This window comes from Oratosquilla oratoria, chromosome 27 (genome assembly GCF_046742065.1).
Source record: "Oratosquilla oratoria isolate Oo_2021 chromosome 27, ASM4674206v1, whole genome shotgun sequence".
Taxonomy (NCBI): domain Eukaryota; kingdom Metazoa; phylum Arthropoda; class Malacostraca; order Stomatopoda; family Squillidae; genus Oratosquilla; species Oratosquilla oratoria.
The window spans coordinates 8,345,930-8,361,219 of NC_134803.1; the positions used below are offsets into that span (position 1 = coordinate 8,345,930).

General features: G+C 36.5%; 1 protein-coding gene across 10 annotated transcripts in view; it reads right to left on the minus strand.

Annotated features, from left to right (window-relative positions):
* AMPdeam (AMP deaminase) overlaps positions 1 to 15,290 on the minus strand; it is a 432,435-nt gene that overhangs the window by 44,032 nt on the left and 373,113 nt on the right. For all 10 annotated transcript variants that reach the window (XM_076210194.1, XM_076210195.1, XM_076210191.1 and 7 more), the window contains 2 exons: positions 14,938 to 15,186; positions 14,542 to 14,756 (listed from right to left, as the gene is read on the minus strand). In XM_076210194.1, coding sequence (XP_076066309.1) covers positions 14,542 to 14,756; positions 14,938 to 15,186 — 464 coding nt within the window. The remainder of the gene's footprint in view (positions 1 to 14,541; positions 14,757 to 14,937; positions 15,187 to 15,290) is intronic.

Consider the following 15,290-nt stretch of genomic DNA (forward strand, 5'->3'; position numbering starts at 1 on the left):
TCCACCAAAAAATGATCTGATATTCCCCCACCCTCTCCCCTTAGCACATGCACATCCTTAACTCTTCCTATCATAATCCTATTTAGTACAGAACATAGGAAAATGAAAAGTCATCCCAAGGAAGGAGACCTCCTTGTTGTTTCAAAGTGAAATATGTATTTACCTAATTGTAGTATACAGGAAAGAAGCTTGGCCAGACAGTCTAGGGAATGACAACAACAACAACTATGAGATTGAAAAATATGGGAGACCAGTAGAATTTGAAAAAGCCAACTATTCCGGCTTTAGTCTGTAGCTAGGATAGAACATAGGAAAATGAAAAGTCATCCCAAGGAAGGAGACCTCCTTGATGTTTTAAAGTGAAATGTGTATTCAGGAAAGGAGCAACACTCATTCAGTCCCATCTCCTATTCTCTAACTTTTTTTTTTATCATACCTAGCCTCAAATTCATGTACAGTTAATCTTTGATTATGATTCTAGAAATACTGGAGTGATCAAATCAACCTACAAGTGGTGTTTAGGATTCTCATTAGGGATTATGGGATTCTCCCGTAACTGTCTGACTTCTACCCACTGACTTGTGATTCTCTTGAATGGGTATGACCCTCTTCCTCATCATAATGTTTTCTTCCTGGCATTCCAATGAAAATCTGCTTGGTTCAAGATGTCACCACCTAGTAGTACATCAGCTGCTAGATATGAGTCAGGCACTATGGGAATCCATTGCATAATCCCCTTTGTATTCCTTACATTAATCCTAGTCCTTATCATTCCCATTATCCTAAGTGGATTACCTATGACTCCCTGTAAGCTTGGCAGATTCCTATGATGGTTGAGTTCCCCTCTGATTTGCTTTGATGCCTTTTCTGATATTAAAGTTTTAGCAGCTTCCTGTATCTACTAATGCTCTTACTTGTCAACCTCCTACTTCCGTGGTTATTACTGGTGTCAATTTCAGTCAAAATATTGATTAGGTGGTGGTTTTCTCCAACACTCTCTTAACCAATGAGTATTAGTCTGACAGAAATGGCAGTACCTGAGATGGTTTTGATTTGCTTCTTGCACAATCTTCCTCTTTTCCTGTACTAATTGAAGCTCTAGCTTACAGATCCTATCTTTTGAGTTCATCCATCTCACTATTATCTACCATGATCTACTCCTGTTGCCTTGTCTTGTGTATGGCTGTCTTTCTGTTCCTTCGTATATAACATGCCTACTGGTGAATTATTTTGGATCATCAGGAGTTGCCTCTCATTTTCTAATCTATCCAGGAATTTGCTAAGTGGATATCCATCTTCTAGAAATCCTTCTATCCTTTCTTTTGATTTAGTTGATAATCCATTCCATAATTTCCTTTTGATGGTCCTACCTCTGTTCAGTAGTCTTTTGTGAGGAAATTGTGCCTCAATTACTGCATGTTGGCATTTAAATTTCTGTGTGAATGTTTGTGGTGATTCAATCCAGTCATACCTCATGTTCTCTAATTCCTGCCATGCTCAATCAAGGTTTATTTCAATGTTGAGTTCTGTCTGTAATATGGTTTGAAATTATCTCCTTGAGTGGATGGTCCCTCTTTGCCTAGCTAATGTGTATGAGTATGGCTAATTCAGGGCTGACCCTACTCTTCACAATTCTAACCCTCTCCTGGTCATCCACTAACTCAACAAATAATTGTAACCTAGCTATGGATTAAAGTCCCTGTAACTGTCCCAATGTCAATATAGGGATATCTCTTGATTGTGTGAGTCCCCTTGGTCTGTCCTCCATTGTTGGAGATATGGGTGTATGTTGGGAATTCAGTGTGTATGCTTGTAATAGGTTTTTCAATGTAGTTAGTGTCTCTCCTATTTCCCTAACTGCCATCTTTTTGTGTATATCACATGCCCCTTCTCCTGCTTCCAGTTTAAATTCCCATTTGGTTCTACTTTCCATTATGGATTAATTTTCCTGTAATTATGTTATGCGTCTTTGGATTCTTTGCATCCCTCAATAACCATAATTAACTTATGTCTCACCATCACTTTGTCTGTCTCTGTCCAATGTATCAACTCCAACTTCTGCTAACATTCCTACAAACCTATTGGTGTTGAACTGAATTGTTTAAAACCTTCTCATTTTCTTGATTTTTTGTTCACTGCCCCTTGCACCTTATAATCTTCTGCACTAATAGGTCCATCCCATGAGTAGATATGTGGTTCTACTAAAACTATAAACACTGATGTGCCACATTCCCCTTCAGTCTTATATGCTATTTTCTATCACTTTATTTGCTAATTGCCCAAGATCTATTCCATTTCTGATGTCATTACTTCCAAGCCACAGGATGCTCATGTTGTCTCCATTGATGCATGGACAGGTGAGCTTCAGGTTAGCTAATGATGTAAATCCTACAGCTGCCACCAAAATTTGTAGTGCCACGTTCAACAACTATGATGAATTATTTTATTAATGAATGGATGGGTGAGACATATAATATGCCTTCATAAAATCATGTCTAATATTGATTGGGAAATCCTACTTTAATTCGGATTGTTTTGACTAGTAATCACAAGATGGTTAATGTGTTTTGCTGCCACCATTCCAATCACAAAGCTAAATATATATTCTAGAACACATGGTAGCTTGTGAACAACACAGTTTTATTATATTTCCCCTTTTAGGCTGCTTTTGTATTTACCTAGTTGTATTTACCTAGTTGTATGTTATGTTATATTTGCAAAATCTAGGTTAAAGGGAATTAAAGAATTTCAAATTTACAACAAGTTGTTTTACTGATCTACGAGATATTATTTGGATTCTTATCCACAATTATAACATACATTTACCTCCTTAATTTGTACTCAATGTAAGATAAACATGATATAAATAATACATAATTATGCTCATAGTAAACACTGGCATGGGGGTAGACGTGTAATGCTTCCATGCCATGAGTTTCCTATCCCATTACATACTGACTTGAACCACCCAAAAATGAATCAAAAACCTTACCCTGGGTTACCATTTGTGAACAATTTATGACATTTAGTGGTAGGATAAAGGGATAATGATTTAACACCCTTAATAGCGTGAATAGATCATGTGGGTATTATGCCTCTAACCCTCTGGCCACCTTTACAAATATCACTTTACACCTAATATTCTAACCTAACCCATATCCTAACCTAATCACATAATTTTTCTATATTGTTGGGAGAGATCTCTCAGCTGCAATCCCTTTCACAAACGATTTCTTATTAGTTCCTATAACAGAGTACAAAGGATTCTTCCAATCACCATGCACCTCACTATCTGTTTATTTATGTATTTATGTAACTCCCCTTATCCCATTATCTCTGTGATGGAACCTTGCATCAGAATCACACTACTACGTACTAATAGAAATGGAATTGAAAGAACAAATGGACCAAAGCAAAAATGATAAACATAGAATAGGAAGACCTAGGTATAACAAAACAAACTTTGAGAAACTTAAAACATTCTTTCACAATGCAAACTGGGAAAAATTCCAAAACGAAGATACAGGGATAGAAGAAAATTGAACATATTAAAAGAAATTTATAATGAAGGAGTGAACAAATATGTACCACAACAAAAAATGGAAAAGGCATACATAAAGAGCTGGTACAACAAAAGATGTAGTGAAGCTAAGGAAAAAAGAGACAAAGCTTGGAAAAGAGATAAGAAACAAAGCGGCAAACCTACATCAAACTAAGAAATGAATATGTAAAAATACACAGAGATGTAAAGAGGAATTATGAAAAAAAGATAATTGACAAATGTAAGGAAGAACCCAAACTATTTTACAAATATATAAATGGAAAACTGAAAAACAAACAGGAAATAGAAAAACTGCGCCAAGATAAAAAGGAATATACAGAAGAACTGGAAATGGCTGAAATTATGAACAACCTGTGATAAATTGAGATTAATTGTATTGTTGCATTGTTCTTGCTTTGCAATAGACTTTGTGTTGATGTGTAAGAATTATATACTTGTGCTGGAAGTTCCTTAAATACCATGTGATTCTCATATGTTTAATACTCTGAAATATGTTTAGATGCTCTATAGCATCTATTGGTATTGTTTATATGTTTGGATCCTATGTAGACGTCTTTTGTTTTGTTCAGGTACTTATACTATGACGTCAATATCTTTTGTTTTTACGTTTTGCTTCAAGCTTTCAATAAAGGAGCAACTTGGGTTCCAGTTTTATTCTCAGCCATCGACAGCCCAACAGTAACAGTGGTGACAAGGATCTGAGGATTTGTTAGTGGATGGACCGATTGTTATGTTGAGAGATGGAAATAGCTGCCTTTCCCACTGATAGACGAGATGTACAAGGATGAGGATAATTTTCCTCGCTGATCCCGCTATCATGTGCATCCATGCCACTACTACCGATTTACAGATAGCCTTGGTTTAGCAGGCTACTAGTCATTTGTTTCACAAGGATTAAACAAGATTTACTACAATTCATGTACAATGGCGAATACCTCAGGCAAGATTGACTGTTTTGACCCCAATAAAATAAGATGGGAGATTTGGCTAAGCATGTTGCAGGTTCATTTTGCACATAATGGAATTACTGATGACAACAAAAAGAAAAATTCTTTATTAGTTTCGTTAGGAAGTGAAACTTACGGTACCTTAGCCTCCCTGTGTGCGCCTGATTTACCTCATATTAAAAATTATAGTGAGTTAGTGAAGCTTTTAGAATCACATTACAAGGTTAAACCGAGCTATCATCGGAGTTTAATCAAATTTCAGAGGAGAAAGAAAAAATCTGATGAAAGTTTAAGAGATTTGTATGCTGACTTGAAAAATCTAGCCAAGGATTGTAGTTTTGGTACTTTATTTGATGCACGAGTGAGAGACCAATTATTTATGGCTGTCATTACTGAAGTGTATTTCCCGAACTTGGTGGCTGAGAATTTGGATTTACAAACCATGTCTTCCATGGACACTTTAGAGAAAATTTTAAATTTGGAAAAAGCTTTTGTTGGGGAAAAGCTCCCGACTACTGAAGTGAAGAAAATGGGGGTTAGTTCTGAATTTTTCAATAGTCAGAAAAAAGAAAGTTGTAAGCATTGTGGATATCCACACAAAAGTGAGAACTGTAGGTTTAACCCCTTCCATACGGTGCCGCACACGTAGGCGTCATGGACTTAGATCTCGGTGGCAGCAGCCAATGCCAGCCGTACGACGTGTCGTAATAATACTCGCATCATAAAATATAGTCACCGCTTATATCGATCGTTCTCTCTTCACCCGTGAATTTTGATAACCATAGAAAATGCGATTACAAAAGAATTAGAAAGAATGTCATTATGGAGGGGCGACTACAATAAATATAATCAAGACGCCGATATGGCAGCCTCGCGAATACACTCGCTTCCCATGACGCCTACGTGTGCGGCACCGTATGGAAGGGGTTAAGCACCTAACATGCGCAGTATGTAACACGAAGGGACACCTCAAAAGAGTGTGCCGTTTTGATAAGACTTTTTCTGGTAAATACACAGGTTCTCAAGGTAAGCCTAGTGATAGCAGTGCCCAGAAAGGATCTTTTGGAAAATTGAACAAAAACAAGAGGTTTGATAAAAGGAAAACTAATATGGTTTTTGAGGAAATTTCTCAGGAAGAGAGAGATACTGGTAGTGATGATAACCAGTTGTTACATTTAATGGATAGACCTAGCCTTCCAGAAGTGGTTGGTGTTAATTTTTCACATGAATCTGTACACAGTGTTGTAGGTAAGGTTTTGCCAGTGAGAAATAAGGTTGATATTACTATTGAAGGTAATAATGTGCCTTATGAAATTGACTGTGGAGCCAGTGTGTCTACCCTAACCTTGCATTGGGTTAAGAAATTGAATTTAACAGTGGAGCCTAGTGATAAAATTTTAAAGGCTTATGGTAATAATGATTTGCATGTTTTGGGTAAGGTTTATGCAAATATGTTTTATAATGGTCACAATGTATTTCAAAGTTTGTATGTAGTTGAGTCTAATAACTCTAACTTATGTGGAAGAGATTTAATGCCTAAAATTGGTAGTGCACTCACAGGTATAGAGGAAGGAGTTAATGTTTTGGATTCCAAGGTACAATTAGATAATTTTTCAGCTGATTCTAGTTTGCCAATTTCATGTGTTGTAGCAAAGGTACACCTAAAGAGCAGTGCTGTGCCTAGTTGGAAAAAAGCAAGGCCTGTGCCCTACCACTACAGAAAATTAGTAGAAGATGCTTTAGATGAGTTAGTTGATAACAATATCATTGAACCAGTACATTCTAGTACTTGGGCAGCTCCAATTGTACCAATGTAAGCTGACAAAAAGTCAATGCGTATTTGTGTAGATTTCAAGGAATTAAACAAAAGTATTTAATGTGACCAGTACCCTCTGCCTAAAGTTGATGAAATCCTTGCTGTTGTTGGTAAAAGCAAGATATTTTCAAAAATAGATTTAAAGGATGCTTATCTACAGGTGTCAGTAGATGATGAGAGTCAAGAATTGTTAGTTATTAATACTAATAAAGGTCTTTTTAAATATAAAAGATTACCCTTTGGACTTGCATCATCTGCCATCTTCCAAAGATTGATATCCCAGTTATTGATGAATATAGATGGAGTAGTTGCCTTCTTGGATGATATATTTGTTGGTGGTGAGACTAAAGAGGAGCATGATAAGAGATTAGATAAAGTGTTGAAGGTTTTTCAGAAACATAATGTTGCTATTAACAAAAAGAAAACTGTTCTGAATACCAGCTCCTTAGAATACTTAGGCTATGTCATTTCAGGTGATGGAATAAAACCTTCACCAAGGAAACTTGCTGCTATTTTGGAAGCACCTATACCGAGGTCTGTAGGTGAAGTTCAATAATTTTTGGGTCTAGTAACTTATTATTGTAGGTTTGGGAGAAAATTTTCAAGTGTATTAGCACCTCTGTATGATTTACTGAAGAAAGATGCAAAATTTAAGTGGTCTTCTGTTGAAGCAAATGCATTTATTACTGTTAAGGAAGAGCTAGCCAAATCTGATTTACTTGCTAATTTTGATGGTGAGCATGATGTTATTGTTGAGGTAGATGCTTCACCAGTTGGAGTAGGATGTGTGTTAATACAAGAAATTAATGGTTGTTCACGACCAGTTTACTTTGCAAGTAAAAAGCTGTCTGCCGCTGAGCTAAATTATTCTCAGTTGGACAAAGAAGCTCTAGTGTTAGTGTACGCTTTAACTAAGTTTAAGTATTTTTTGCTTGACCGAAAGTTTGTGATCCGTACAGATCACAAACCTCTACTTGGTTTATTTGGTAAAGATAAACAGATTCCTGTCAATCATCATATCTTGTCGCACCAGAACCGTGTCCATATAAGGGCAGTTTCATTTGCTTCCCTAAGGTCTTGGTCGGAGCAATGGGGACTCAATGGACATTCCCGGAGGACGTGGACCATCGTCTGTACTTCGCCACAGGGACATTGGGGGCTATTGGTGTATCCCCACTTGTGTTTGTTTTCTTTCGTTTTGCCCACCTTGGCTCTTCCTCTGTTTAAGGTAACCCAGTCCTTCCTGGTTAGGTTTGCTCCTGGGGGCAAGGTCTCGTTTGGGCATGGTATGGCCTTGTTATGGCCCAGATTTTCATATTCCTGCCAACATTTTAGTCTATGGGCCACAGCTTGGGTTGGATCCAGTCCCTCCACCGTCATGAAGCTTTGGCGAGACTTCAGTCTCTGTCCAACCTGAAGGTGACCGTATAGTGGATGCCTGGGATCATTTTGTTGTTTATACTTTTCTATCTTGGTAATTATTTCGCGCCGAATGTGGGGAGGTGGAATCCCTGCCAGTCTGTAGATAGTATGTAATGGCGTTGGTTTTAGGGTACCTGTAATTATTCGACACGACCTGTTCAGTTCTGGATCTATTTTGTGTGCATGGCATGACCTGGCCCATACTGGTGCGCAATATTCTGCAGTGGAGTAACACAGTGCCAAAGCTGTTTGTCGCAGGGTGTTTGGATCTGTTCCCCAGCTGGTGGTGGCAAGTTTGCTGAGGAGGTTGTTTCTGGTTGAGATTTTTCCAATCAACTTGTTGATATGCTCTTTGTAAGAGAGAGTCCTGTCGAGAGTAACACCTAAATAGACAGGGTGTGGGTGGTGTGCCAGATCAGTGTTGTTCCATCTGATTCGTAGCTCTCTCTTGGCTTGGTGATTTTTAAGGTGGAATGCACACACCTGTGTTTTGTTTGCATTCGCAAGAGTATAGCGTTGGGCATTACTGTTATCCCAGTATGATTACAATTTATGTTTTAAGTCTGGTAAAGAAAATGTTGTGGCAGATGCCCTGAGCCGTTTGCCTATGTCAGATTCTGTTTTAGACTCACATACACCTGCTGAATATGTGAATTTAGTTGAAAATTTGGAAGATCAAAATATTTCCTATGAAAGGGTTAAGGTTATGACAAAGAATGACCCTGTTTTGAGTAAAGTGTTTCAAAGTGTTAAATTTGGTTGGGTATCTGATCCTGTTATTTCTGAATATGCAGCAGTTAAAGCAGATTTAAGTATATATGAAGATGTGTTGCTATTTAGGAATAGAGTTTATACCAGCTGAGTTAAGAGGTAGTATACTTTCACAGCTGCATGTAGGCCATAATGGTATCAGCGCTATGAAGGCTGAAGCCAGGAATTGGATATGGTGGCCTAAGTTAGACCAAGATATATCAGAGGTTACTAAAGCCTGTTCAATTTGTTTTAAAAAATTTCAAGGTTCTCGGGAAGTTACCTTATCTTGGCCTGAGACAGGTAAGTCTTGGTGTAGACTCCATATGGACTATGCAGGTCCAATCAATGAAAATTATTTCTTAGTGATTGTAGATTCACACTCTAAATTTATGGATGTTCATGTAACAAAGTCTACAACATCTACAGTAACAATTTCTATGCTGAGAAAAACTTTTTGTAATTTTGGGTTACCTGATATTGTGGTTTCAGATAATGCTTCATCTTTTGTATCTGAGGAAATGGAGACTTTCTTAAAAAAGAATGGAATTAAACATATGACTCCTGCCCCTTATAACCCATCATCTAATGGTTTAGCTGAGAGGGCTGTAAAAACTTTCAAGGAAGGATAAAGTAAATTTAAGGAAGGTGATATACGAATCAGAGTCTGTAGATTTTTATACAATTACAGATGTTCAATCCATTGTTCCACAGGTAAAGCTCCAGCTGAGCTAATGTTTAACAGAAACTTCAGAGGTATTATTGAGAAAATTAAACCACAAAATAAGAAGGAAAGGGTTTTGGAAAAAGAGTGTAAGTTTGAGAAGTCTGAATATAAGATTGATGATGCTGTTTTTGTAAAGAATTATGGTAGGTAGGTCAAACACCACCAGAGGCGCCACCGTCGATGACGAGCACAATAGCGCGTCATTTTATGCGCACGCCGTTCAAACGGCCAAATTTACATACCGCGGGAAATTTAATTAATAAAAATGTTGCGTGAGTGTATTTACTACGATCGTAATAAATTTCAAACATTCACATCATCAGTTACATGTCGGTCAATAAAAACATTAGATAAACATGGCGGCCTGCATTCAGCAGTATATCAAAAATTGGTATATGTTTCAACGTAAAAAATGAGCTAACAAATTTATTGTGCGGGCAACTGACCATAATTAACCAAAACTACTAGTATCGTGGATTATTCTAATACCAAAATAAAGTCAGTATGTTACGGTAGAGCTGAGAAATTGGTTGTTAAAATTAGTTTTTTTTTCTATCGGGTCGGATTATCGGATAACAACATCAACATCCATCCCGCCATCTTATCTATCACTGGTGATATGGACCAAACTTCACTCTATTAAGTTTCTTACTATTATGTTATTAGTGTAATAGACTTATAGTTGAATTATTTTAAATATTTCCTTTAAAATGTGTGATTTTCATGTAATTTGATCGAAGAGAAGTTACGTTTTCATCCTCCGTAATATTACGGACCACAGCTACGATTCGTCCTGCCCGCTATCTATGATCACTGGTGGTATGGATCAAACTACACTATTAAGTTTGTTACTATTGGGTTATTAGCGTAATACCTTGCATATAATTGAATTATTCAAATTATTTTCTTTAAAATGTGTGATTTTCATGTAATTTTACGGTATTCGTAGCTGTGGTGGGTAATTTTGCAGAGGATAAAAACGTAATTATATGATCAAATTACATGGAAATCACACATCTTATAGAAAATAGGTCAAATAATGCAACCATATGCTAATTTTTTATATAAAATTGTGCCTGTCAGTAAAAACCGTCATTGTTTACGTTTGATCGGCGATCAGTCAGACCGCACGTTTCGGCCCGATTTCCTCGGACAAAATAGGCCCGATTTAATTCCATTCAAAATGCAATATCTCGAGAACTAGGACAGCTAGATGGATAAATCAAATTGCATTATACTCATAGCGACTTTTCCCATCCCATGAGAACTACTTCAGCTCAAATATCAGGAATTCCATTTTCATATTGACCTAGCTAATTATGGCAAAGGTCATTCATGGTTGGAAGGGAAAGTAATTGAAGTTCTAGGTGTGAAGAATTACAAGTTTATGTTAAAGGATTTTGGTAACATTGTTTGGAAAAGACATTCTGATCAACTAATGCCTAGATATACACCAACTGTTCCCAGTAATGACACTGTACCAAAAGATAACTCATGTAGCAGTAAACCTTTTGTGCCTATGTCTCTTTCAGGTCAAGGACACTGTCCTGATAGTTCAGAAGTATTTGATAAGGCTGATGGAAATTCTTCTGTAAATGTTGATAATTTTGATAGTACTGTCAATGTACCAAGTCCACAACCTGTTAGAAGATCTAGCAGAGTTGTGAAACCACCTGATAGATTGAATCTCTAATTCTGGTGTTGTAATGTCTTCATTATGAAGATTAATGTTCAGTTATGTTCCTTGATACTCCTTTTTCAATAAGGGAAAAGGGATGTGGTAAATTGAGATTAATTGTATTGTTGCATTGTTCTTGCTTTGCAATAGACTTTGTGTTGATGTATAAGAATTATATACTTGTGCTGGAGGTTCCTTACATACCATATGATTCTCATATGTTTAATACTCTGAAATATGTTTAGATACTCTATAGCATCTATTGGTATTGTTTATATGTTTGGATCCTATGTAGACGTCTTTTGTTTTGTTCAGGTACTTATACTATGACGTCAGTATCTTTTGTTTTTACGTTTTGCTTCAAGCTTTCAATAAAGGAGCAACTTGGGTTCCAGTTTTATTCTCAGCCATCGACAGCCCAACAGTAACACAACCACTTCAGATCAGTATTCACAATAGAAAACTCGCCTAACAGTGTAGATAGAGAGAGAGAATTATCCCCAGCAATGAAAGAAATAAACGTAACACAAAAAGAAATCAGTGATCAAATTAAAACCCTTGATGTCAGAAAATCACATGGCCCAGATGGAATTGCAAACTGGATACTGAAGGAATGTATGGAAGAATTAACTGACAAAATATATAATACAATTAAATCCTCACTTAAAGAAGGAAAAGTACCATTGGACTGGAAAAAGGCAAACATTGTACCTATTTATAAGGGAGGTGATAAAGAAGATTCATCTAACTATAGACCGGTCTCACTAACAAGCACAATAGCAAAAGTTTGTGAAAGAGTTGTCAAAAACAGATGGGTTAAATACCTGGAAGAAAAATCTATACTGAAACCAAATCAATTTGGATTCAGACAAGGGAGATCATGTACAACAAATCTGATCTGCTTTTACTCGAGATTAGTAGACATAATACAAGAAAGAGATGGATGGGCGGACTGTGCTTTTCTGGACCTGCAAAAGGCATTCGATAAGGTACACAATATGGAATTGGACTCAAAAGTGGGAAGTGAAATTTAATATAAAGAAATGCAGTATAATGGAATTTGGAAAGAGTAAAAACAGAATATCAAAAGATTACAGAATTGGAGAAGAAAAAATAAAAAAAGCAAACTCTGAAAAAGATCTTGGAGTGATGATTGGAAAGGACATGAAACCTGATAAGCATATAAATAAAATATTCGGAGAAACGTACAATTTATTGAGGTCAATCAAAGTGGCATTTACTTATATGGATAAAGAAATTATAAAGAAAATACTACACTAATAAGACCAAAACTTGAGTATGCAGCATCACTTTGGACACCCAGTACCAAAAAGAATATTAAGAAACTAGAAAGATTACAAAAAGCGACAACCAAACTAGCACCGACTCTCGCCGAACTAACGTATGAGCAAAGACTATCTAAACTGAACCTACCAACTCTGGAACAAAGAAGAGAAAGAGGAGATTTGCTGACTATCTACAGAATAATGAAAGGAATGGAAGTTTTAGACAGGAATGACCTGTTAGTGTGGGACAACGGTAAAACGAGAGGACAGGGAAAAAAACTGAAAAAAGATAGTTATAGAAAAAACTTGAAAAGGAACAGTTTCCCACAGAGCGATTAATACATGGAACAAATTAGACAACAAAACAGTATGTGCTAACACTATACAAGATTTTAAGATAAAACTTGATGCGGAGAGATACAAAGACGGGTCACCACGAGCATAGCTCCCTTCCCGTATATTACAACTAGGTAAATACATAATAAATTGTAATAGACTGATAGCTACTATCACCACATGTCCCATTAATTCCAATTATATTTCACTAAATCACTTGAACCAACCTGCTGTGATGGAACCTCGCATTGGAATGACTATCCCATGCATAATACAAGCCAGGTGCCAACGAATATTTTTGTATCTTTTGATGAAGGCCCCATCTATCACTTCATAATACAAGTCATGATGGAACATTTGTGTTAAAAATCATAAAAATATTCCTCTAATGAATCCTGAACCGGAGGGTGGGAATTTTTCTCTTAAATTTAAGGTTCCTGATTGGTTCTTACATACAAATGCATCCTCATGATGTAATGGAGGGGTGAAGTGAGAACTGTAATGTCACTATGCCCACTTGCAATTAGGAGCAGTCATTTCAAGTCATGGTGCCTTTACAAAAAGATATTCTCTTAACACATCTCCATCTGACAGTAGTTGATCTTACAATCTGATTTGTATACATGTATCTTTGGAAGCAAATCTTCTCTTTTCCTTTATCACTATGAATTCCATAGTGGGGTTGTTGAAGAGCCACTTAGATCAATGATGTGTACTGAACCAGGAGTAAGGCATTTATTTTGTTAAGGAAACACTGGGACAGCTTGACATACATTCCAAAGTTCATCAAGCTGTTCCAATGAATTTCCCAAAGTACATCAAGCTATAAGAAATCTTGCTTGTTACAGGTATATGATATATCATTTATTTTATTATATTAAGAAAAAACGTTTAAAACACTTTTTAAACATTTTCTTTGCCAATTTTTTCACTGGTGTCATTTTTTACCTATGTTTTCACTTGTGGCACTTTGACCTGTGTCATTATTACTGTGCAGCAGATATATATATATATATATATATATATATATATATATATATATATATATATATATATATATATATATATATATATATATATATATATATATTTAATATATCTATTCATGGTTGTCTGAAGTGAGCAATGTTACTAAGGATTTCTGGGGTGATTTTCATTCTATCATTTCTGAGCCACTGCTTTAATTTATCTAAGTAAGGCTGAAAATATCCTACAAATACCCATTTATTCATAAACAAGCTACCTTGAAAAAATCCTATTTAACAATATACTCATTTATCAGTCTATTAATATAAGACTACACTGTACAAGCTCACTTATTCAACTTGATTATCTATTGATAATATACTCAGATCAAATGAGCAAAGTCCAGCTAATTCACATCACAGCAAGTTTACAAAAATTGCCTTTTTTCAATTAGCCATTACCCATAAGTGAGGTGACTTGGCATGGGAGGGAGAGGAACATACTCATTCCTTTCACCCCCATCACATGTGTCCTTTTCCTTCATTCCTGTATAAGGTATACAAAAGTTGCATCTCATCACATTCTAAACAATAGTGCCTATTCATCCTTGGTGCACCCCTATCATGGAACAGGTTGATGCCTTAGTCTAGACATTTTCCTCCAACTCACTATCAATTATACACACTTATTTATTTGACATCCTGTCTTGCGACACTGCCTCTGACCCAGGGCAGTGGACAAGATGCAGGGATGACCCGTCATCCAGGAGGTGCCAATATAAGAGGGAGGGTGGAGGGGAGTGGAGTGTACTAGGGATGGAATGGGTGGGAATGGTTTTTATGCCTTTTTCTTTTTGGCTACCTCCCTTGTAAGGGGGAAAAAGCCTTTGGTATATGTATGTATAATGTGAATCATTTAACCAAATTGTGCACAAAATGATTTAAATTTCAAAAGTGAGTTTTATTTTGTCTTAACTGGACACATCTCAACTCTTAACACAAATACTCTGTCTCATTTTGTATTGGAAAAACTAATAACACAAATCCCTTACCTGTGGAAGGTGTGACGATCTGCATGGACATCTAACATGTCTACAGAGAGATCATATGCAGTCAGTTTGAGAGATCTAAACACCTGAGCCAAGGTCATTTCCTCCCCTTTGACACAGCAGACAATTTCTTCTGGGTGGTTTTTCATCATTTTCTTTATAAAACGTAGAAGATGCTTCTGGTTCATACATGATGCAGCATGGATGTGAGTATCCACCTGTCCCATTGCAGTATGGATATTGTGTTAATATTAATTTACTTTAACTTCTTACCATAAAAGATTATCAGAATCCAAGATCAAGAGAAAGTGTTTTCAACACTTCCTTATTCATGATATTTTCAACAACAGACCTACTGGTTCTTAAGTGTACATACAACAAAGAGGCCCATAGCATCACCTTTCTGATATTGTAAAAATCTCTGTGGGGAACCTCTTTTTGTGCTCGAAGCTCTCGTGTCTCATTTAGAAGAACGTGAAGCTGATACTTGGCTGACAAGTATGATAGACGTCTGAAGCAGAAGGTCTTGACAGGTCCATTGACAATCAAACCACAAAGAATGTTCAAATCATGAAGGAATTCAGAGAAGTCTGGACATTTATAATTCTTGGGTTCATCCCTGTCAACTGCTTCCTGATTCTCAAACAACTGTTAAGAAGACAATATTTGATATGTCAGTGAGTTGAAGAATAGAGGGCATTACAGTACCAGCAGAATTTCAGAATATACATGCTCAAGTGTCCAATAAGACT